The 26,245-nt window shown below is 34.1% G+C and overlaps 1 protein-coding gene across 1 annotated transcript in view; it reads right to left on the bottom strand.

Annotated features, from left to right (window-relative positions):
- The window catches only part of LOC107048433 (neurobeachin), a 600,659-nt gene that overhangs the window by 117,850 nt on the left and 456,564 nt on the right, over positions 1 to 26,245 (bottom strand). The window contains exons 16-25 of the mRNA XM_015271593.1: positions 23,135 to 25,571; positions 21,397 to 21,716; positions 19,274 to 19,453; positions 17,797 to 17,937; positions 17,536 to 17,643; positions 15,984 to 16,155; positions 10,788 to 11,153; positions 8,384 to 8,514; positions 4,120 to 4,230; positions 1,816 to 2,356 (exon numbers count right to left, since the gene is read on the bottom strand). Coding sequence (XP_015127079.1) covers positions 1,816 to 2,356; positions 4,120 to 4,230; positions 8,384 to 8,514; positions 10,788 to 11,153; positions 15,984 to 16,155; positions 17,536 to 17,643; positions 17,797 to 17,937; positions 19,274 to 19,453; positions 21,397 to 21,716; positions 23,135 to 25,571 — 4,507 coding nt within the window. The remainder of the gene's footprint in view (positions 1 to 1,815; positions 2,357 to 4,119; positions 4,231 to 8,383; positions 8,515 to 10,787; positions 11,154 to 15,983; positions 16,156 to 17,535; positions 17,644 to 17,796; positions 17,938 to 19,273; positions 19,454 to 21,396; positions 21,717 to 23,134; positions 25,572 to 26,245) is intronic.

Genomic DNA, 26,245 nt, shown 5'->3' with positions numbered 1-26,245 from the left:
TTTTTTTTATAGTTACGAGATATTGGATTTCATGGAATGAAATAGTATTCAAAAAGCAATCTCTACACAGCTCGACACATTTCAGTGCCACCACATATAATTCTTCAGACTGAGGTTCTTAAAACTGTGTTTATATTACGTGGCGTTCACATGGTAGGCGACTACGAATACTATGAACAAAACATAGAACAAAGGATAAAGAGAAGATGCGTTTCAAGTGGTCCAATGTAGTGATCCTTATTTTTCTGAAGTTAGTCTCCGACAGCCGGAGTTAGAGTAAAGATCGAGATGCGTCTTCTACGTGCGACTGCTTAAAGAGTCACAGTCAAATTAAATTCACAGAGTTATTACTTTAATCCTACCTATAAATCCAATACGAGAATATTATTTAAGTTGCTCTATGTCGAAGGGCACTGATTTCTTGTATTAAATATATAGTGGATTGATTCACAGATAAATTTTTAAACCTCCGTATTTTTTTTACTATATAGAGAGAAACTTTGCAGGTCTCAATTTAAATCTCAATATTAAACCGTTAAAAAACATTTTACAAATCTGAAAAAAATTAGAAAGTTTACTTTTGGAAGAGGATTGATGAGATAATTTAAAAAGTGCAATAGGGAACTTGCATGAAGCTCAATTGTTTCTAATTCCTCTATTCACCAATTCCTCGTAACATATGGATAGCTAAACGGCGAAAATTGTGGAGAAATATTGTCTAGATGTCTTATGATAATTAATTGAAAATCAGTCGTTTTCGAGGACAATTTTTCGATTGTGACGTCACAAAGACGGTCAGGCAACGCTTCATTGGTCGAAAAAGAAAAGAGTGGGGAGTTGTCATCCTCCATTGGCCGAGGCGCACCTAAAGATTGGGTTAGGTCGGCTTGAGCCATTCTGTGATTGGTCCAGCAGTCGACCGTATCTGCAACGTCATTAGCTATTTCAAAGCGTTTGAAATCGTCAAATTTTAACAACTAATTATTCATTAATGAGCAATATTTTAAACGTTTGACAATGAAAAATGAAATATTCAGTTCCCAAACTTGAGATTAGAAAATTGAAAAAAATCGGTACCCGGATACTTGTTCCCCGGAAAATCGTTCTCTGGAAAATTGTTCCTCCTCGTCTCCTTCATTACGCCAATTTCTGTGTTGTTTTTATTTTATTTGTCTAGATGGTAAGTGTTTATTTTTGATACCATTCTAATATTCTAATATTCTATCATTTTGAATTAATATTGATTTACTTTTTTTACGCGGACTTGTTTTGACCTCGGGATTTCATATTGTGTGATTCCTTATGACATGTATTTAATGATCTTTCTTTTTTTTGGTCAATATGTTTCGACCTTACAATTTTGTTTTTATTTGTTTTTTCATTGTCGTGAATGAACTTCTTTTTTTTGTATTTTTTAATGGTTTTTTTGTGTTTTCACTATTATGGAAGGGTGATTTTTTTCATTTTGGGGCTTGTTTTTGGAGTTTTTTGGGGGAATTTATGTTTTTGGGGAACATTTTTTCGAGAACAAATTTCCCGGGGAACATTTTTCCGGGGAACATTTCTCCTAGAACCGTAAATTATTAAATTTGAACTTTCGGAAACTTTATTTTTTTAGTTTCCTGGTAAAATTCTGAATACGAATAAATTTGTTACGATTCTGAACAAATGATTTTTGTGGTAGCTAATTGATGGTTTAGAAACTTTTTTTAATAGAAAATGCTCGTAATTTCCGAAAATAGGCAATTGCATGAATTTTTTGGTTCTTACCAAAAAAAAAAAAATTGGTTTGGTTTAGTTTTTTGGTTAATTTACCTTTTCCCTCCATGAGGAGCTCCTGGCCGTGTGACCCAACAAGAGTCTTCGATAAAAATGGAGCAAAGTCAACCATTATCTCTCGAAGAAGTGGACAGACCGATCCCAGGGCCATTTCGAGTTTCTGGGTCAACGAAGCTTCTCTGGAGGGCGTTGGAATCGGCAAATGTTCGACGAGCCCTTTGATCGGTAGATCGTCGGGCCTCGGGGATGACGAGTTGACCAGCAGACGTTCGGGCACACGAACAACCGAGATTTCTGCTGAAGGCTTTTCTCCTCGCTCTGGGTCTCTGAGTGTCTCTTGATCCAAGACGTTTCCCTCGCTATCAGGGTCGTGGACGTGTGACATATTGTGTATGTTTCGTGGATCTTCTCGTGCATTTGTTATGGGCATTGCGTCGCCGTCTTCGTTGAGATTAACATCCGTCCACGCTTCTTCTGATGAATTATGCTTATTCTCGTTATCTGTCGTGATGTCCGAGGGACTTGGGTCTGCTGTGATGTTGGAACGGTGCATCGCTTCTTCACTTGAGTCATTGCTCTGGAGATAAAGGGGCAATCAAATTATATTCGTGCATTTAGGGGTACGAGCGCAAAAAAAAAATTTAGTTTTTAGGAACATATTAATTTTCAGGGGTATGTGTCACTGACGAGAATTTCCCTTAGCATTAGAAATTTTTATCATTTAGAGATAAAATTCCCAAAATCAAATATAAATTAAGAATTCAGTAGCGAAGTGGTAAAACGGTACACGTCAATTTTGACTATTGATCAGTTTTTAATGAATATCTCGGAATCTAAGAGAGATAGCAAAATTCTTGTTATAACCTCTTTTGTAGAACCGATTGAGAGCTACAACAAATGTAATTACGAAAATTTCGCTATCTCCTTTAGATTCGGAATTATTCCTCAAAAACTCAACTGGGAGATAAGTCGACTTAAACAGTTTTACCACTTCGCTACTGAATTCATTTTTTATTAAAAATGAATAGTAGATTGAGGGGTTCTGTCCATAAGAAAAAAGTAATGATTACATTGTTTATGAGTTTACATAGAACATTAATACTGATTTTGAGAAAATGTTTTTTTTAAAACTTCCTTTCAACTTTTCTAGATTTTGTTGTTACCACCGTTGCCACAACGGCCCATGTGTACCAACGACTTTATTATTATTATTTTACCTTTTCTGACCGAAATACCTCAGTTTTAGAAAACACAGGTACTCAATTTCAAATGAAACAATTCCTTGAAATAATGGGAAATTCTGTAGCGAACCGGTAAAACAGTTAAAGTCGACTTTGACTATTCGTCAGTTCTCAATGAATATCTCTAGATCTAAGGCAGATAGCAAAATTTTTGTCATAACCTTTTTTATAGAGCGGATTCAGACCTACAAAAAAGGTTATTACGAAAATTTCTCTATCTCCCTCAGATTCAGAGATATTTCTAGAAAACTCAGGTAAGAGCCAAGTCGACTTGAATCGTTTTACGATTATTGTCCGTAAAAATGAGTAACAAAGCCAGCATGGTATCCAAAAATCAGGCATATATCCTTAAAAACTAAAACTTTTTTCTCTGTGAATCATCTTGTCATTCTCATTCCAGACTCCTAGATGATTCTGCGAATCATTCAGGACCTAACAGATTTAAAAGAAAACATCCAAAGACGTTTTTCCTAGTAGAAAACCGTTCTACAATAAAAGTCTCTCGGTGTTTCCTTTTAAATCCACAAGGTTTGAAGGATTTGGAAAAATATTTGTATTTTCCACTCGGCAGCCGAATTTTTAAAGCATTTTGTGCATCTCTGGAAGGTTGCTACCTGTTTTTAAAAAACACTGCTCTTTTCACTCTCGTAATCTCACTAAATACTACGACTATCAAGTTCTAATAAAAGTTCATCTCTATCTATAACTTTAATATCTCCTTATTTAAGTAAATATATATAACAGGTTTAATAAGATCTCTTCCATTTTTTTTAACTCAAACAAAACTCGACGACAAAACGATGTAGTTGAACATGCAAATACCGATACACTACTATTAGAGAATAGGCAGACTTCCTATGATAATAGAAATGAAGGAAAACGTAAGCCTTCCGTGATTCCAAAAGCGGTGACAGCGAAATAAAAAAATGAAAATGTATGAAAGTCACGGCGTGTTGGATTCAACGAAAAGTGACATATCAATTTCATCACGAACGAAATTAATGGAGAACGTAGTTTGATCGATTCTTACGGTTATTTGTAATTCTTGTCTCTCTTTTTTTGCAGTTTTCTTTTTCTTATTTTTCTCATCAATTTTTACCTGAGTGTTTCTTGTCACTTGGTCGGGTCTAGTCGAAGTGCCGATAGTCGGCTCTGACGAGGCGTAATCCTCGAGGATTGTCCGCGTCCGAGGTACACCACTGTTACCTCCCTTCAGAACCAGTAGTTAGTACGCATAGCATTGCAAGCAGAGAGGATTAACGTTGAGAGTACCGGAAAATAGAAATTAACATGCTTCGTATCACAAGTAAAAGAGTTAATGTAAAATTAGCTAGAGAGAGGGTTGAGGTGACGGTAAAGGTTTTGTACTTATGTTGGTAATAAGATTATCAAGCGCGTATGAAAACAATTCATTGAAAAGTCAAGCGTATTTGGAAAATAATATATTATGCTACCAGCGTGTAAAGTGGAGCACGCGGAGCGCAAAATCCCACTTTTCACACATTGTGATGAAAAATAAGGTTCGAGACTCGTGGGAAATAGTATATTTCAGGGCGAGTTCCATGAGGTTTTTTACTCAAGTGGTTGGCCGGTCCTCGCCTTCGGCTCGGACGCCACACGGATGGTCATTGTTTAGAAAATTTTTAGTGCTAGCACGGGAAAAGAGGCGCAAAGTGACGGCCAGGAAAAAAATCCAGGGCGGGCACAAAAAATTTTATTGGGGAAAACGTGAATTTTTCCCTGTATTTCTGTGAAAATTTCACAGAAATCCTCAGAAATTTTCCTAGAAATACCAAGATATTTTACGTTAACAGTACTAGAATTTTTCACATCCGGTGGATTGTAATTTTTTCCAGTACTCGTACTAGAATTTTTCTAGAAAATTTCTCTCCATGCAACTACTCCTAAAAAATCCATGACACTAGCCGTGAACGATATTTTTCCGTAGTGATTTTCACTTTTACGATTGGGGAAGGGCCAATACCAATGCCCGGACAAGGAACAGTGAAGGTCAGTACGGAAAAGTGTTTTTTGACCCTTGGGAGGGTAGCAATCGCCTTCGGCAAACGCTTTACACCTCCCAGGGGTGAAAAAAAATTTTTACGAACTCATATTGAAATAGTATATTAATGAGGAAAGAAAAAAACGGAGAAAAATAACTTGGAAAAGTAGCGGAATTTTTCAATAGTATCGACAAAAAAAACTGATAGAAGTCTAATAGAAATTCCTAGGAGGTGGGCAAAGTGGAACGCTTCTCATCGATTAAAAATCATAATATCTCTGGTTAAGGCCGGGGTGTACTATCCTTTGAACGTTATCTCGATGTTTTTTTTTTTCATCTTTCGTCGTCTGAAATTGTCCATCAAGTCCTGCATCATGCAGAAGTTTTGAAAAATTAAGAATGAATAATCAATAAAAAGGAGAAAAAAATCTTAATTTTTTCAAAGAGCATTTTTAATTTATGTTCAGAATAAATTGAATAACAAGAAATTTAAAAATGTGTCTGATTTACGGTGACAAATGGCGGCCTGTCATCCGATATCATGCAGGGGGAAGACTGCTTTCGTAAATCTTTTCCCACACTGCACAGAGACATTTATTACGGAGAAGGCTCTTTGAAAAAAGTTGTAATATTTTGGAGAATTTTTTAATCACCCTTTTATCACATAAAAAAGGCATATGACTATATACTACTTTTTTGAAAATTGAGATACCTAGAAGTCACTTCCCATGAGGAGTTAGTGTTTTATTATCGACCATAGAAAATAGATAATTTGCCACAGCGAATCAGATATTTATAATTTCCACTTTTTTCAACTCACTCTGAATCTCAATTAAAAATGCCCTTTGAAAAAGTTCAGCATTTTTTATGCTTTTTTAAAAATAATTCTATCATAATTTTTGGGTATTTCTACATGATGTACCACTCAATTGACAATTTTGGATTACGAAAGATATAACAAAATCCAGATAACATTCGAAAGATAGTACACCCGGGCCTTAAATAAAGATATTAAGTATTGAAATGGTTAAAAAACGTTTCTCCTTGCTCCACTCTTTCCTAGATTTTTCTGTTGAAGTTTTTCGCACGTGAGAACAGCCAGAAATACTCTCCTCTCATTTATGTATTTCTCCTTTTATTTATTATTTATTTATTTATTCAGTTCTCCGTTAATTATGAAAATTCGCAAGGTTATAAAGAACATAAGTTTTAAAATGTTACACATGTGACTATGCGAATATCATTAGAGCTAGTAGATCCGAAAAAAAATGTCAGGCGTGTTTTGTGGTTCATGAAATGTTCTAGGAAAAAAGTATCGTTGCATTTCATCCCCAAATCACTCATCTCCAAGATTGTCGCAAAATTAGAAAATGTGAAATAGATTGATAACGAATTGAAAAAGAACATATTTCTTTGATAACAAAAAATTTAACAGATCCGGTTATCATTCAACGCGACATTCCATCGCATCAAATCCAATGCTTTCGATTTTTTAATTTTTTTACGTTTTCCATAGATGATTGAAAAATTTGGACTGAAGTGAGTTAACTGGAAAATCGTGTTGAGGACGAGAGATTTTCAGACGAAATGTCTTCAGATCTTGCAAAAAAAAATTTCATCAACTTCTCATATTACGATTTATTTCTCTTCTGCTGTTCTGTCTGTTCATATTACAAAAAAAAAGTTGGGAATGAGTAAAAAATCAATACCGTCATCTCAAAAAAAAAGTAATAATAACGAGATTATTAAGAATTAATTTCAAGAGAGGATAAGTAATTCCCTCTGCAATCTCTTCATCGATTCTACGTGCTGAAGGAGTATAACTATATATCGAAGACGTTTTTATCTCATAATCGTAATTGACTATTCCAGAAAATGCAAGACATCGATTCATTGATAAGCAGATACACATGCTCAACATCGCAGACTGAACTATTTAATTAAAATATCAATGTGTTACATATTATCATCGTTCTTTCTCGATAATCAGAATCACGATAGAACGTGCTGGATTTTCAACACGTGCAATCCATGCTAGATATAATCTGTGCCAATCTACAAAAATTATTCTCTCTTCTATAATTTTGTTTCTTTTGTATGATAATTGAAGATAAAGCGTAGCTTGTGCTCTTAATTATATTTAATAGGAATTCATCGTGATTTTTTTCATTGAAATATGCACGCATGAGATGATTCAATAGAAAATCTCAGTTTTTTTTTTAATTTCTAAATTTAGTACTTTTTTCACACTGACTTTATGGAAAAATCAATAGATTTCAATATTTCTACAGATCTAATTGTCGATATTTTTTCTACAAAAATCCCTATGTTATAAATTTTCTGAATTTTTCAATGTATTTTTTGTCTTGTCTCAAAAGAGGCTGAGGGATGTTTCCAGAAAAATAGCAAAATAATAACCAAATCAGCAGAACAAAAAAGTTGATGCTGGGGATTTTCGTCTCAATTTTTTTCTGAAAAGATGGCGACTAGACAAAAATTAAAAAAAAAAGAAAAATTTAAAATTATCGATAATTGAGGAAGTTATGATTTTTTGAAAATTGCAACTTTTTGTCCAAAAATTTTTTTTTTCCAAATTGGCCTCAATACCTCTGCGAGGCTTCAAGCTATCAAATCGCCGTTGGGCACACTCAAAGAACATGAAAAACCCTTCAAAATGAGACGTCATACATAACATTATCTTCAGTTTGATAAGATTTATACGAGACATTTTTTTTTATTGTTAATTACTCGAAAAGCTAATCTTTTTAAAATTGAAAATTTTCCCCAGAACTTGTCAATAAAATATCAAGAATTTTGGCGCCAATTAGAAATGTCCGAGAAGCGCCATCTTTTCAGAAAAAAAATGAGACAAAAATCCCCATCATCGGCTTTTTTGGCCTGCAGATTTGGCGTGGATCTGCCCATATTTTTAATAGAAAAATCTAAATATATTGATTTTTAAAGTTAATTAAGTTCTATCGATGTTTGAAACGACGAGAATTTCTACAGATTCCCACCCGAATTTTCCACTGAATAAACTAGGATTTTCTCTCGAATCTCTCCATAAGTGTGCAACAGACTGTTTCACCCACTTGGACATTTTAAAATCTCCACTCACGAGTTTTACATTCAAAAGTATAAAACTAAATCCATAAAACTCATCTACGAAAATTTGAAAATGTGCGAATGAGGAAAGCAGTTCCACATGATTAATGAATCAGTAATCTAGGAATTCAGAATAGGAATAGTGAGAAATTTGTCTCCCATTTTAAAATTTATTCCTCGTTCTTAAGCCCACATGACGGTATTAAGACGAGAGAAAGATACTTATTCGTCTTGTTTTTATTAAAACTGATTTTACCTTTGTAGAAGGTGGCCCCGATGACGTGACGTCGTGGTCAGCGAGGATAGAGGAATTATTCTCGTCCACAATGATGACTTCGTACTCTCCATCGTCCTGAGATCCAGATTGACTCATGATCCCTCCGCTCCCTAGAATCACAATCCCAAGGTATTAAAATCAATGCACAAAATCGTTGAATCTCTTTTCAACGTTCCTAGACAGCGTTGAAGCTGATGTATCGTTAGATCGACTAAAGGCATGCAGAGAATGTACATAGAAATGATAATTTCAATTCATGCAATTGCTGCAAAATAAAATCATCTCACTTAATGGAATCGATAAAGTAAATAGTCAACGAATTGAATAATCTGTGAAGAATAGCAATGGTCTGCTTGACGAAGCGTGAGCTTTCAAACAGCTGCATCCTGTGAATAAACAATTAAGAATAAAATCATCATTAAGAAACGAAGAATAAACAAAATTTACGGAATTGAACTGGGGGTCTACGGATAAGGCACAAAGACGGATAGAAAGACATCGATGGAGAACATCTAGGGGTCCACATTTCAGACACCAATATGGGTAAAAAGTCGAGTATCATCGCAGAATAATAGAGAGGATAATTCAGTACTGAAGTGGTAAAATTAGTGACTCAGGATCAAAACGTCAACAGAGTGTTTTGCAGCCGAGAAAATTCTTCAAAGTGTATCTTGATATTCGCTTCTAATAGAAATAATTCAACGAAATGTTTTCAGGAATGGACGCTTCTGAGAGGAAATGAAAAATTTTTTCGGGAGAGAAGTAATTTAAGTAGCAGAAAAAGTCTATCAATGGTTTCTTCTATTATCATTCATTTTTTAAATGAGGAAGTAATCAAGCATTAGTATGGATCATTCAAGGATATCCAAGTACTTTGGCTATTTTTTTCTCCAGTGAAATGAATTTCTACTTTTGCAGTCGAACATCAGGGATTTCATTTGAGCCCCGTTTGACCTTAAGTTTCCGGACATTTTAGAATGATTTTATTATTTAAACTTTTCAGGTTTAAGTTTGAATCTCAATATTGAATCGTTAGAAAATATTTTAAAAATCTGAAAAAATTGGAGAGTAAATCGTAGCGCATTCGTTTAAAACTTGCATTGGAATTGTATTGGAAATTCTATTGGTTTTTGGACGACTTGAATCACTAATTCTAGCATAGAAATTTTCATAATTTTCACAATTTTCGTAATTTTTTGTTTTCAATCTTGTCATGTGAGACCAACGAAACACAGTGAAAAAAATTCAGAAAATTCGTGACCATTATGCTAATATCAATTATTCATATTGAATTTTTAAATGTGTGTAATTACGTAACAATTACATAAACGAGTGATTTTTCTGTATATAATTATTGGCTCAACAAAACGATCTTTATAGAAATATTGATAAAAAAAGATGAATCGGTCCCGATTTTTCTATTCACTCTATTCTGTTGTTATTTCCAGTATCGAAATCTTTGGGCATAAATTTGATGATGTTCTCTTGATTTTACCCGATTAATTCTCAAAGATTTATACAGAAAAATTACCAACCGAATAAATTCAATAGGCACTGAATTTTCAATAGAAAGACGTAAAAAGCGAATAGAATTTATTTACATCGAATTTCACTAAATCGACTGATTAATTGTAGTGAAGAGAAATCTGTGGACATGATTTTGTGTTTAAAAAAATGACGGTTGAAATTTTCAGCTCATTTTGCCACTTCCTCACTGAATTAAAACGAGCAAGCTGCGAAAAACGACAAACACACGTATGAAAAAATTTAATAGAAAACTTTAGCGAATTCGCTAGAAAATTCTATTGAAATTCTCTACAAATTTTGGGAGGATTCTATTAAATTTTTTGAGAATTCTAGTTAAAACTCTATTTGTTTTTTGCGCAGATTCTATTAGATATTTGATAGGAAAAAGTCAACAGATTTCGATTTTTCTGTTTGAATTTTTCTCTTGAGATTTTTTCTATTAAAATTATTGGGCACGGATTTTCAAAGTTTTTTCCGCTATATTTTGCTTTGTTTTGCATTACAGGATCCGAGTGAAAAAAACTTATTCATCCCCAAGTGTTCTTACAGAAAAAATTCTAAGAGAATATTAATATAGAAAAATCGAAATTTATTGATTTTTATAAAAACAAATAGAATTTTAACGACAATTCTCTAGGATTTTAATAAAATTTTTAGAGATTTCAATAAAATTATCTAGCGAATTCGCAAAATTTTTCTATTGAATTTTTCCATAGTGCATTTCCGGGAGTCTGAGTAACACAGGGAAGGGGTGCAGTTGTAAATATATCAACAGTAATCATTCCGTGATGAGAAAAAAAAAGATTTCTCTCTCTCATATTCTTTCTCTCTTCTTCGAGCAGTTGGAGAAAATTACCTTGCATACCGACACCGGAGTTTCTATGATAGATATTTCGGGGCTGATCGTTATGCTTTTGAAGCGAGTGATGGTGATTGTTGTTATTGTGATGATGATAATAATGGTGACGATGATAGTTGTAATTATTTGGGTGATGATTGTAATGATTACTATGATGATTTGGGACATAATAGCCGGATTGGGTCTGGCGATTTGTGTGCCTGGCAGCCGGTAGCGGGTGCTGGTGGTGGTGCTGGCTGATGTGGTGGTTCGCATTGACATTGGCATTGGCTGCGGGGTGTGAACCCGGAAGGAACTGAGGATACACGTGGTGTGACCACTGTGGAAATAGTGGACGACCTCCTCCACCACCATTCCCATCTGCTGAGTAATCACATTTATGCATAACCATTATCAGGATTTACCGTCTATTCAATTTCAATCCTGAGACTTTATTCAACATTCTTTCTTGCGAGTTGACCCATGCGTTACGTCACAACTATTCCGCGAATGAAAAAATTTCACTGAAAAATCCAAACCCAGTAAATTCTATTGAAAATTCCATTCAACTTCTATTGAAAATTCTATCAGTTTTTGACTGATTCTGTTGAAGAATTCCGCAACTTTACGACGCTTTTTTTTATCGATAATATCCCATACACTGTTAGAAAATTACACTTGAAATGACAAGTGAAAAAACTTGAAATTTTTTAACAACGATAAAGTTACATGAAATTTCTGTAGAATTCTTCATTGACAAATCAGTTAATTTCTTGAATATTCAAGTAATTTTCGATCTTCATATCCATACGGCACTGAAAAACCTTGATAATGTTGAAAATTCAGGCAATAACTTCTCTGAATTTTCAATCTATTGAAAATTCAATTATGTTTGATGTTCAATTTCCACGATGAATTTGAAAATTCAAGCTTTCATTGAACAATCAATGGTTTTTTAATATGCAAAATCAAATTTTCTTGAATTTTCAAGATGAATGAGAAATTTAGTAAACGTTTTGAATTGAAATTGAATTCAGACTCACAACGTTGGAAATTCAGATGACATTGTGACTGAAAATTCAAGAAATTTTTAACAGTGTAGAATCTATTTTATAGAAAAAAATCAGTAAAATGTTATTTTTCTAAACAACTTTTTTTATTGAGACATTTTCTGTAGGAATTCTTTGACATGAATTGTCTAAGTATTTCCCACTCTATTTCCTTCTCTTTTCGTAAAAAAACAATGAAACAGAAAAACTTAGAAAATTTGAGGCGAAGAATTTCTATAGAAAATATTTCAATAAAGTTGTATAGAAAAATCGAATTCCATTGATTTATTCTACAGAACATTTTCCATTGAAAAAAATGCGTAGATAAGCTACGGAATTCTTAACTAGAATTGGTCAAAAACTAATAGAAAGTTCAACAGAATTTCTCAATAAATTTGCCAGATTTTTTAATGGAATTTGTTCATACGTGTGCCTTCTCAATTTAATGATATTGGGCCTACTATTTCATTTCCATTGAATTTCTATTGGAAAATCAATTAGTTTTTGACCAGTTCTATTAAAGAATTCCGCTGCTTTATTGCTCGTTTCTTTTAATGGCCAATAAAAACCATTTTATGGACAAAATCCGTAGAATTTCATCTTTTCATACAACTTTGTGTATTGAGACATTGATCGTAGGAATTCTTCGACATGAATTATCTAAGTAATTTACAGTATATTTTTCTTCTCTTTTCACTAACAAAAACGAAACGAAAAAACTTGGAAAATTGGAGCTCCAGGCATAACTTTATTCTGACGATTTATTTGGCTATGAGGGCTTGGTGCAACCGGTCCGGAGAAAAATTACCGAACAAGTCAAGCAATCGTGGAAGGAACTCGATTTTCAGTACCTTTTCACCCTATATCGGAAAAAAAGTGCGAGACGAATGTAGTATATTTCAGGGCGAGGACTGGCCCACAACGCGAGTAAAAAACCCCATGACCCTAGTCGTGAACGATATTTTTCCATAGTTATTTTCACTTTTACGAGTTTTGAGAAGGCCCAATGTCAATTCCCGAATAAGGAAAAGTGAAGGTCAGTACAAAAATAGTATATTTCGATACGAGTGCATAATAGTAGGGGAGGTTGGGGTAAAATGGATACTTTCGACTTTTTTTTAAATGTTAATGATGGGTTGAAATGTTGATGAAACTTAATAATTTTTTTTTCAATACAAACAACAATTCGTTGCCTTTGTGATGAGCTTGAACTGATCTCAATTAATAAATTTGATTCTGAGTTATGAATAATTTTAAAAAAGTCTATAGTGTCCATTTTACCCCACCCTCCCCTATATTTCCGGCCTGTCGTTATGGGGTTTTTTATTCGGGCTTTGGTAAAATTTCACTTCAATTCATCCCCATGACTTTCAGATGGTTCCAAGGAAAAAAATACCCTATCAGTTTAGGAAATTTCACTGTACAGCAGGATAATTTTTGCATCCCGAGATGTGTTTTTTTTACCGAACGAATCGTAAAAAATCCTCGACAAACAGCTATTTTGTCATTGAATTACATTTCACTCCACGGTTACCTTTCGTATAGTACAATTTGCCACGATTTTCTAGGTAATTTTTACCCAACTTTTCTCTTCGTGTATTAAAAATCAACTTTTAACATTCCGAAACTTTACCCCAGGAGTTTCAGTATTGGATAAGTCTATTGCATTTCAAAATACCTTTCTGTGCTTCCAAATGAAACAAAACTCGACAAACCCTCATTTATACTCCAGTGGATATCGGAGATCCACAAAAAAATATTACCATCGCATTGCAATATTTTTTCCCATCGGATTAATATTTTTAACGCATGAGTCACTTTACACACTCCCACATTTTCCTTCTCTCCAACAATTTCCATGGGAACATAAAAATAACGAAACTGAATGAAAATGCAAAGAAAGAAATTCCATATTCGTTTCCACACGAATGAAATGAAAAAATGAACATGAAAAAAAATGTGAACAGAATGAAAAAAATGAAAAGTTGGAAACCGAGAATGAATAAAGTGATTGAGATGTGAGATGTGTCTAGCATTAATTAATGTGCATACATTCGACAAACATCAAAACTCTCACTGTCAGATACATTCAATCAAGATAATTACGTCTACACCAGTGCAACCACACATGCTTCTTATTCCATTGCTACAAGGTGGTATTCAATATTTCCCCTCGTTCAGCATCTAAATAGGTGTCTATCCACAATACCCAGAATCTACCTCTTTTCATCAATTAAAATACGTACTCTCAAGATCAAGAAACATCAACTATTCAAAAATACTCAATTAAAATTAATTCTGAGTTAATAATATGTTCATGTTTAAATCAATCTTCTGAGTAAATGGTTGACCTTCTGCATCTAAATCTAGTCTATTTTTGTTGACGAATAACACAAATATATTGGTATATAGATTCTATTACAAATAACTATCACGATTTTGTAGTGAAGTTGAATATAACAAGTCAAATTTGATGTTTTTGTTCGTTTTAAGTAGAGAATTCACTTGAAAAACAGAATTTTCGGTAAATAATTTTATTTGTTTTCTGCTGATTCCTCTTAAGAATTTTGCAACATTTTTTTGCGATTTTTCTTGTAGATATTTTATAGAAAGAAGTTAATATAGTAGCGAAGCAGTAAAACGATTCAAGTCCACTTAGCTCTCAGCTGAGTTTTCGGAGAATATCTACGAATCTAAGGGAGATACCAAAATTTTTGTAATTACCTTTTTTGTAGCTCTCAATTCACTCTACAATAAAGGTTATATCAAAAATTTGTCTGCCTTGGATTCAGAGATGTTCATTAAAAACTGAACAACAGTCAAAAGAGACTTGAGCAGTTTTAACACTTCGCTACTACGCTACTAAATATCGATTTTACGTTCCTATGTGATTTGTATCTTTTAAATAATTTTTCTTTCAAATAATGCTCTTTATAAAATATTCATTAAAAACTGCACTGCAAAAATTATGTAATTCTTTACAGATATCGAACCAAAAACAAATAGAATTTCTAATGAAATTCTAATAGGTTTTCGATAGAATTCTAGAAGGATCTTCCAGCAAATGTAGTAGGTTTTCTATTGAATTTTCTGATACATGTTTTTATTTTTCCCGGAAATTAGTTGCTATTCCAGAAAATTTCACAGGGTATATTGCACGTTTCAATCAGAAATCACACATTATTGAGATAATTTCATATGCAGAGATGTAGAAATTCGACTTGTTATGTTCTGTTAAGGATATCCAAGTATCTTTTACCGTTTGATACAGATCACACTCTAGAATCAACCATTTTCAATCGTCAAATTTGTCAATTAAATTACGTGAGAAAAATTTGAAAAAAGCGTGAATATTCAGTGTCATTCAAATAACATTTTGCACAGAATTATCATTTTTTAAAACATTTGTTATTTGTAAATAAATAATTGGCATTGTTTAAACAAATGTTAAATCAATTTTTCAAATAAAAATAAAACAATTTTTATGGTGGAAAATTGATTATTCACAAATTAAATTAAATTAACAAAAATAAAATTTCTAATTATTCTCAAATTTTCAAATTGGTTTCTAATGGTGCAATATCGAAATTCAAATTCAGACTTGCAAATTTTAAATAATAAAATCATTGTAAAAAGCATTTCATGGGAGAAAAAGTAGCCAAAATACTTGGATATCCTCAAGTTTTCCAACTCCACTTCACTACTAAATTCATTATCAATCTGTTAGTGCTTGCAATGGTGGAAATTATTCAAAATTTCATGCTATTATTATCGATAATTCTTTACCCATGCTCATAATCACATCGTTCGAGTCAAGAATTCGAAACAAACGTAATAGATCGAATTTCACCAACCAAATTACGATATACGAATTGATATCATTATAATAAAGTGTAAAAATTACATATCTGACACGTAAGAGTTTTGAGCGACTAGAAATGATTTATTTTGTCGTAAGTCAATGATTTTTCAGTGTCTCGATTGAGGACGAATTGAAATAATAATTGTAACCGTCTGAATAACGTAAAGAGTAAGGATAAATCATAAAAGATGTGTTGAGAGATATTTTTGTCTACGATGAGACCATCTCGATTTCTTGATTATAGAGTTGATTCTCATTTTTAGATCAGAAGTTTAGTGGTTAGTGGGTGAGGAGGGGTCTCACCTGATGGACTGCCAGATCTGATGTTGGCTCCGTTGGTCTGGATCGATTGCACTGGACTTGGGGGCCTCTGGGATATCGGTGGCTCCAGGATGTCACGATATTTCGATACCATAAGTACAGAGATGAAGTAAACTATAGCCAGGGACAGAAACTGTGCCTGTTTGGTTTCTTCCTGCAAATCATAACAAATGGATTTTAAGAGAATTTCAATTGAGAATGTGAATGAGGAAAAACATCTGTTCGCAGAAGAAGAAAGTTTCGAGTTTTCAGAAGTATTTTTGGGATTTCGAAAAACTCATGGCTCAAAAATGTATTGTTTTGAGAATGAGAAACTAGTTACTTGATTTTAGGAGCAAAATCAGTAAAATTCAGAACCGAAAATCTCCTTGTTTCGAATTAGAAAAGTACTTGAATCAAAATCTATTCTTAAACTTGAACTTCACGGACGAAAAAATTTAATAGAAAAACTTATCGAATTCGTTAGAAAATTCTATTGAATTTCTATTGAACTGTTCTATTAGTTTTTAGCCGATTCTATTGAAATGTTCAATAGAAAATATTCAGTAGAAAAAATCAATAGACATCAATTTTTCTATATAACTTATTCTACTGAGATATTTTCTATAGAATTTCCTTGGCTTAAATTTTCTAAGTTTTTTCGTTTGATTTTCTTGATGAGAAGAAAAGAAAAATAGAATGAAAAAACTTAGAAAATTTGAGTAGAGCAAATTCTATAGAAAATATATGAAAAGAAAAATCAAATTCTGTTGATTTTTTCTATTGAACATGTCAATAGAATCAGCCAAAAACTAATAGAAAGTTTAATAGAAATTCAATAGAATTTTCTAACGAACTCGATAGGTTTTTCTATTAAATTTTTTCGTGCGTGTTGGAACACTCGAAACTGATAAGGCTCTGGAATAATTAAACATTAATTCAAAATTGATGTCCCTTTTTTTCTTTTTAATAACGAAAGAATTATAAAATTAAAAAAAAATCAAAATGAAAATATTTCTAATTTGAGAAGTAAGATTTTCTCGAAGTAAGAGAAAACGTGTCTTAATTTAAGTACAATTCAGTAGCGAAGGGGTAAAACGGTACAAGTCAATTTTGACTATTAACAAGTTTTCAATGAATATCTCGGAATCTAAGAGAGATAGCAAAATGTTTTCCAAACCTTTTTGTAGAGCCGATTAAGAGCTACAATGAATACAATTACGAAAATTTCGCTATCGCCTTTAGATTCGGAAATATTCCTCAAAAACTCAAGTGGGAGATAAGTCGACTTAAACCGTTTTACCACTTCGCTACTGAATTATACTAGATTAAAGTAAAAATGACTGAGAATGGAAACTTTGTCCCTGATTTTCAGGGAAAATCTTCTCAGAATAACTAAAAATTTTAGCTATTCCCGGCATTCTTTAGATTTTTCTATAATTCAAAGAATTATATGATTACGAAGCTTCCACTCAGAAGCAAAAAGCAATTAATTTTCCAATAACAGAAAATCGATATCATCCCCTCGACATTAAAATGAAAAAACAGTACTCACAACATCTCTGTAGATAACAGCTCTCAGTCGATTGACATCCATGTCCTGCAGGAGCTTCTCCGGGTCCTTAACGGGGCTCAATTGACTTGCCAAATTATCCACAATATTCTAAAAATATAAATCCATTAAAACTCCCAACTCTCACCTCTAATTTACGAAAAAAAAATTGAATTGAATTCTATAGCTAAAGCTAGCATTCTACTCATATTTATCATAGAACTATGAAATCTCTATTCTCCTATTCAAATCGTAAAAACATACCTTTGGCGACGTTTGTGCTCCTCGAATAAGGGATTGAATGTGCTGTGATTTATTACTAGAACCAATCTGCCGCCCTAACATGCTGTACGTTCTGCCGCGTTCTTTACACTCTAAGCAGTTTCTAACAGCACAAGTACAGACCTAAACAAGCGATAGATTTCGATATGTTGAGTATTCAAAAATTGCGGTATTTTAACGTAGATGAACGAAATTTAGCTGTTCTACTGATTCGCTATTTTTAATACATTTCTCCGTAATACTAAAATTAAGCGACCACGCCAGAAATGAATTGTAATTTTTTATAATATTGTAGGTTTATGGGGTTCATATTAGCTGCCTTCCCGTCACGAACCCTGTGTAATACTAAGTGCTGGTGGGGTTTGATATTTATGTCTTATCACTCACTTTTGAATTTCATTTTGAATATCTTCATAATTTTTTTTTTTAATGATCAATTATTAAATATTAAATATTAAATATTAATTATTAATTATTAATTATTAATTATTAATTATTAATTATTAAATATTAATTATTAATTATTAATTATTAATTATTAATAGTTATTTCGTGTCAATGGCTACTACCGTTTTCAATCCTGAGCTAATACCAGAAGAAAACTTCCTCACGTTGCTATCAAGAAATGACTGGAGTATAAAAAACTTGTACTTATTTTTAAAATTTGCTTTCACAATACGTCGTTTAGGAGAGACAATTTAAAGAAAAATAAAAAAAAGGCAAATAAACAAAAAGTCGCAACGGGAAAAGAAAAAAAAACAAGAAATAGGTAATCCTGTACCGAAATATTGTTAAAGGCTAACTTGTAAATAATTAATTGTAACAAATCCTATTTCTTCATTCATACATTTAAATAAAAAACTCTGTGATGTACTTTTATAATTGAAAAAAGAGACCTGATGCAAAACCACGTAATTTAATATATTTTGGTGCTGTTTGGGGAATCCCGTACATATATGTGAGCATTCATAATACTATATGAGATGTCTCAAAGAAGTTTAAATTCATTAATAGCAGCCTAGAACAATTATTTAAAATTAATTTGCGATGTGTGGTCACAGATTTTTAGTATTACCCATTTCTCGCTCAATTTTTCGACTAAAAAATTCATCTTCCCCTTTTATTCTTCTAAATTTGCCTAAACGTATGCCAATTAAGCGAATATAAATACCAATTGTATTAAATGGCTCATGCATCTAATAAATATTACATACTTTAAGATATCTATGTAATCGAATTTTAAGAGAATTTCGTCGCGATCGAATGTAGGCTTATGATTCAATGTCATGTGAAGTGTCGAATTTACTATTTTGGCGATGAACTAATCACGTAATGAGGGACGATACATATGATCTTGTATGAGCTGTCTTGTGCATTGACGTGATACCACTTGATGAATAACAACGACTGTATTTTTGCTAGGGAGGATGGGTACTAAGACCTAAGGATGAATACAAACCAGACGGAGACATTGACGCAGAATGCCACCACTGGACATGTTTTTCTCAGCCTCCAATTCACCGAAATTTAAGGAACTTGCGAATATAAGTACGTCGGCCATGTTGACTAGCCTCTGGAGGAAAGACACGGCTACTTCTATGGGCATACCCTGAGTTGGTTCAATGACATCCAATTCGCTCTGAAAGGGAAAAATAAAATGGAGAAATTAATCATGATAGATTTAAGGATATCCAAGTATCTTTTACAGACCACACTATAGATCGAGGGGTTACTCACTCCATAATTGAGTGACACCATGATTTTGAAATGAAGTTGCCTTCGAGTGATTTCAGTGATTTCGGAAAAAATGATTTCTCTGATTTCGAATGTCACGCGAGATGATTTCATGATTTCGAATGATTTCATTAATTCCAAATTAGTGATTTCAGAAAAATAAAGTTAATTCGAAATCAGTGATTTAAAAAAAATTAAGTTAATAAATAATAGACGTTGGGCAAAACGGGTTGTGTCTAATTATGAAGATCAAAACTGGCAATAGTAACTGGCGAATAATAACAAATTCGTTTGATTTCTCTCTGCCAATTTTGAGCTAATGACGATGAAAAGCGGTCCGTTTTACCATTTTACTACATTGAGAGAAAAACAAACACGCTGTCAAACAAGTCTTGTTTGGGCCAACAAAATCGCTAGTTGAAAATTGCCAAAAAAGAATTTGTTTGGTTCGAATTTGAAAGTCTCAAACATGAATAATTGCTCTGCTTTCGACAGCAACGAAATATTTGACTCAAGAGACGGATAATTCACACCAGACGGTGCCTTTTCAGGATAAAAATATCTCATATAGAGGAAAATTTATCAAAAAATATTTTATCCCCAAGTTACAAGATTGCTATTATATCATTATTATTGTTTCATTTAAGGGTCCATTTTTTGTCTCTGATTATTAGACAGTCGAAACGAAAAACTACTATACCTTGTTTCGCATAAAACAAAGATTTTTCGGGAGCAAAATACGTATGAGAGTATCGAATAACGAAGGAGTCGTGCTAAAAATGACATTTCTTGCGTGTACAGAGAATGCAATTTTTTTTCAACTGCTAAATTTATTTTTGCGACAAAAATTTGTCATTCCGGCGCACTGTCTGCATGTTAGGCACAAAAAATCCTTCTTTGATCATTTAAAAAAAACTATTTTCTTGGCATAAGTAAGACTTGTTATCGAACTTATCGTTTTTGGCAGGCGTGTCAACTTCAAAATCGAATTACTTGCACGGTTCGCACTACGCCAGTGCGCCACTGATTTTGGTGATTTCATTGATTTCAGATGATTTCACGTGATTTCGAAAATGATTTCGGAAAGCTGAAATCACTTGATTTCAGTGATTTCGGAATCATTCCACAACAGAGTGGCGCCGTGACTTCGGGAGTGAGTAGCCCCTCACGGAGAGAAAAATTCAATAAAAATTACCAGAAAAAAAACGTAAAAATTACGTTTCGAAACGTAATTCGCGAGCGAAGTAAAATTCAATAAATTGTACGAGTCGTCACCTAAATTCTACGATTTGTTCCGTAAAAATTAACCACCCGTCTGATGACTCACCGCTGTGGGGACAACAAGTCGTTCCGTATTTTTTCCCCAACGATTGAGAAATTTTACGGAACGGAACGTAGAAATAACTCACCAGCTTCATAAAAATTGTTGAACGTTCAAGAATTTTTGATTTTGGAGGCATAATAAGTCGGGAAGCTTCTGTAAGATTTTACTTCTTCGGGAAAAATTATGTGGCAATCTCGTACTTTGTTCGGTTTGATGAATCTGAGAATTCACTGAACGTTTCAGATTTCTTCCCTTCCATTCCTATAAAAAATTGCCGGAAAATGATTCCCTATTGCGGATTACGTGAATTGTTCCGTAATTTTTACTGAATATTTATCTCCGTGCTCGCTATAGATTCTACCATTTTCAATCCTCAAATTTGTCAATTAAATTGTGGGAAAAAAATTTGGAAAAAATCATCAAATCCAGCGTCAGAGTCTTTAAATATCTGTCCTTCCACTCCTCCCCCCGTAAATTATTCTCATTTTGCTAAAAATTTCATTGCTAATAAATTGTCAACTTACATTTGGCGAAGTTGCAGATGCCAAAAGTGGCAGTAATCCCCCACAAGCAATTATCAAATTATCCGCGAGTTGTGAAATCAGATGAACAGTGTTGACGACGAAAATAGCATTCTCACTGCTATTAACAAAATCCAAAACTGATTTTGTCGAGTGACTTCTCCAAACTTGAATGTCAGTCTCCAGGGAAAATAAAACATCAGAGAGCAATCTCTGATGTATGTAGGACCACTTGAACTCTGGTATTCTGAATGGAGGTCTGCTGGGGCCTGGACTAAACATTGGCCTGGTCGACGGATTTCCGGGTTTTGCTCGTTTTGACTCTGGAATAAAATTTGACTCATTAGAGGCGAAAACAAGCTAAATGCCGGGGCTAATTGGTGCCCTCCAACTTCTTGTTTTGAAATGTCAAAGGGCTCAATTAAAAGAGCATTTCAAATAAAGCTCTGCAGAGAGGGGAATCATTTGCCGAATTTACGGTGGACGTGGTACGGTGGGAGTACCTTTTCAAAAGCCTAATCTCATTACTTCAATGCATACAACTGGGAAAATCCGTTAGTTATTGCTCTGGACTCCAGAGCCTGGAGAGTCTGGAGTATGTAAAAATATTTCTACAGGGTAGCCCAAAATTGTTTTCATCTCTCAATAACTCCCCCGAGCTACCCTTACGATATGTCAGATCCATTTTGGGACACCCTGTATTGCCAGTCATTCCGGGATAAAATATCAACAAATTTCTTAATTTACAACTTTTCTGCTTTCAACTAACTTCGCTGGAAGATCGTTAAAAATTGAACTAATCTCCGTATTGGATGCGTGACAAATGAAATTTTCCATCAGTACAGTTTCGTATATGTTCAAATAGGAGAATTTAGCTCTAGGTATATTATAAAAATCCAAATCGACTTCTGGTGATAAAAATTCGGTACTTGAAATTGAGACTCCGAAATTAAGGGTCACGAGAGTCCAAATAAGGGCCACAAGGGTTAGATTAAGGGTTATGTGGGTGAGATTAAAGATCACAACATTAAGGGTCACAAGGGTCACTTTAAGGGCCCAAATAAGGGTAAAAATGGTCAGATTAAAGGTCTAAACAAGTGTCACAAGGATGAGATAAAGGGTGTGATCGTAAAGATAAAGATTAAGGGTCAGAGTAAGGGTCCAAATAAGGGACATGGGTGTCAAAAGCCAAGGCTCAGAAACAAAGGGTCACCAAGGTCAAAATAAAGTTCACAAGGGTTATAATGAGGGTCAGATTAAGGGACCAAATCAGGGTCATGGAGGTCAAAAACCAAGGATCAGAAACTAAGGGTCACCAGGGTCAAAATAACGGTCTCAATATCTCTCTATATTGTAAAAATCCAAATCGATTTTTGTTGATAAAAAATTGAGTGACATTTTGTTAAAAAATATTTGCTAGAAAAAATTCAATAGATTTTGATTTTTCTGTAGAAATTCTGGGGCATAAATTTGTCAATTTTTTTCCTCTGTATTTTCATTTTTCCTCGTAATAACATTAAAATAATAAACTCAGAAAATTGATGCCCAAGAATTCTTAGAGGAAAAATCCCAACCGAATGAGTCATATAAAAAATCAATATCTACAAACTTCATCTATAAAAAAATATCTGTGTAAAAATAAACAGGAGAGTTACATAATTCTTGCTGGACTTGTCATAGACTTTCAACCGAAATTCAATAGAATCCATTAAAACTACAAATAACTGCATTAAAAACATACCAAAGTGATTAGGATCCACCTGTGTGGAAGTTGAGGCACTCCTTGGTCTCTTCTGGGGTGATGAATTTTTCCTAGGAACAGGTAACTGTGTCTCCTCCCCACCGCCATCCCCACAATTATCAGTCCCAACATTCGGTAAACTCGCTCTACGATGTACATCATGCTGTCCATTCTTACAACCTGTATCATTAACCAGTGGATTGTCCAATTCATCTCCATTACGACTAATGTTTTGAGGCACACCATCATGTATATTTTTAGTTTCATCACAGACCGTAGATATTGTTGGTATTTGGGTCTTATTTGGCACTTGCGTCGTGTTATCTACAGTTTTTTGAACATCAATACTATCAGTAACCCTATCATTTACTTCTACCTCACCAGTACGTACTGATGCATCTGGATTATCACTTATACTAGTAGAAATATTGGACGGTTCTCTTGTGTCATTATCAGAAATGTTCTCATCATTACCATTACCATTACCATCACCATTAACCACACATTTATCATCATTATCAAGTACATCACCATCAGCTTTGCACTCACCATTGACAATACTACTCTCTATCAATTTTAATGCATCCACCTCAACTCGAGTCTCTCCAGTTGTAACATCGGTGCAATCATCTACGCTAGTTGAGCAATTTATACTTTTTACAGTATCATTTTTGTCATTATCAGTCGGTGTGTCGACGTCACCCTCAACCAATGCCTTCTCATCCGTTACTTTCACATCATTAACAATATCCCCTTTCTTGTCGGCATCATCACTGTCGTCAACAGTTGCATTAGCTACATCAGGTGTAAAATCAGCATTGACAGCCTTATCAGTCGAGGAGACTTCAGACGAATCAATATTCACACTCTCATCATCTGTTTGATTCTTCAGCTCATCCTCAGCCCTCGTCACTCCATTAATTTCCTGGCTTTCCTTCGCCTCATTGATCTCACCGTTTTGTTTGTCTACCTCTTCCCCTTTAACTTCAGATTCAACAGTCTTCTCAGGCTCGAGATTTGTTTGGGCTTCAACAGACTGTGGGCTTTCCAAATCTATCACCTCTTTCACCTCTTTATCATCTGGAATGTTTTCTAATTCAGTGATATTCACCTCATCCTCAGTGTTTTTCTCTAGTTCTGTGGATTCCACTGGCTCAGTGGATTCCATCGCCACTGATGAGTCTTCTGTTTTCTTTGCGCTATCTTCAACTGGATTTTCTACTTCTGGGATCTTTTCATCCTCAGACTCCGGCTCGCCCTCTTTAGGGAGTAATTCCACCACCTTTTGATCAGCTGAAGGCTTATCCTCGATTGAAGCTGTTTCCTCCACCTCTGGGGATTCTTTTTTGTCTCCTGAATCACCAGATGTTATCTCACCATTTCCGTTTTCAAGACTGATGTCCTTATCTTGAGCTATGATTTCTGGAACTGCTGTGAGAGCTTCAGACTCAATCGCGTCAGTTTCCGGGGTGATCTTGTCGTTATCATTTGTGTCCGCTGTGTCGTTCTCTTTGATTACTTCATCACATTTATCGACAATTTCTTTAGTTTCGTTTGCTACTTCAGCTTGCAATTTCTCATCAGTTACAGTCGATTCAGCTGTCTCAATCTTCTTGTCCTCAATTTTCTCGGTCAATTCATTTCCATCGGTATCACTCGCAACAGCTGGCACTGATTCCACATTTCCATCGACAACTTGAACGACAACATTGTCCACATGCTCATCCCTGTTAATTCCCTCCTTCTTGCCACCCTCCTGTCCCATTGAATCAGTGCTTGAGCTCTCAACTTTGTGCACTTCACTGTAAAGCTCACTGGAGCTCTCAATCGATACAACTTCACTAGTTTCGTGGGTCGTTGGTAACGAAAGCCCCTCGCTATTAACTTCCTCCTGTATCGTCGGTGTTTCAACATGATTTTCAACAACTGCTGGTGCTTCCAGCTTTTCACTCAATCTCGAGTCCAATGAAACAGCTTCACTCGATGGTAATGCTAGATTATCACTTCGTGACTTGACAATAGATGGGCTTCCATCGCTCTCGGTATTGTCGATGGAATTTAAGTCACAGCTGCACGATTCCTCTAGTCTATCGTTACTCTCAATTCCATCGTACTCTTTGTAATTTCTCTCGATACTTTGCACATCTTGGGACTGCTGCACTGTCCATGCTGATGGCCTGCTGTAACCATTGTTACCACTGTGCTGCTGATCCCAGCCGGATATTGTGCTTATTGGCCTCTGCTGTCTCACTTCGGGATCTGTTATGTTGTCGGAACGTTGACGCTCGTAGTGCTCGTACATCTGGGCGAATTGCAGTTTAAATTCCTCGTACGAAACTTTCGAGTGGACAATTGCTAGAGTGTCTACCCACACTCGCCAACCACCGTACTCATGCTTGATTGCGTGGTGAAGGAGCATTCGGAAGAGGGAGTACACCTGGAAGAAGAATTTCAAGTTGCTTTTAGGACTTCAAAGTTACGTAATTTTGGGACAACAGATTTTTCTTACGATTGTCCTCGTGTTTTTTTATGTGTAATGTTTGCAATATTTCCCAGCTATTAGTTTTTACAATGTTCTTAAAAAACGAATCCGTGGGAGATAAATTCCGAATCCGGTGAATTTTTTGGAAAATTAAAAAAAAAATATAATTTCTTATTTGATTCAGTCATCGTTGCCTTCATCACCAACATGTGATAGAAAAATTATAACTTATGAGAATACAGTAAATTAAGAAATTTAGAATTTGGAATAATTATAATTTGGTATGGATGAATGAGTGAAATTAATTTGAAGTAAGAGATGTATATTTTGATTTATATCGGATCAACACAATGACATAAACTTGTGTGTAAAGAATGAAAATATTCTCTCCTGATCGATCATGAAATTTTGACCAGAATTATTCCATTCAAGTACTATGAAAAATTTCATAGAAAAACATGGCAAATTCGCTAGACAATTCTATTGGATTTCTTTGAAATTTCTACTAGTTTTTGGCCGATTCTAATGAAATGTTCAATAGAAAATATTTTCTATAAAAAACAGAATTCGATTTTTCTATAGAACTTATTCTATTGAGATATTTTCTATAGAATTTCCTCGGCTCAAAT

Source organism: Diachasma alloeum, unplaced genomic scaffold (genome assembly GCF_001412515.2).
Source record: "Diachasma alloeum isolate Michigan unplaced genomic scaffold, Dall2.0 Dall_scaffold_00192, whole genome shotgun sequence".
Lineage (NCBI taxonomy): Eukaryota > Metazoa > Arthropoda > Insecta > Hymenoptera > Braconidae > Diachasma > Diachasma alloeum.
This window is presented reverse-complemented; position numbering and strand designations above follow the sequence as displayed.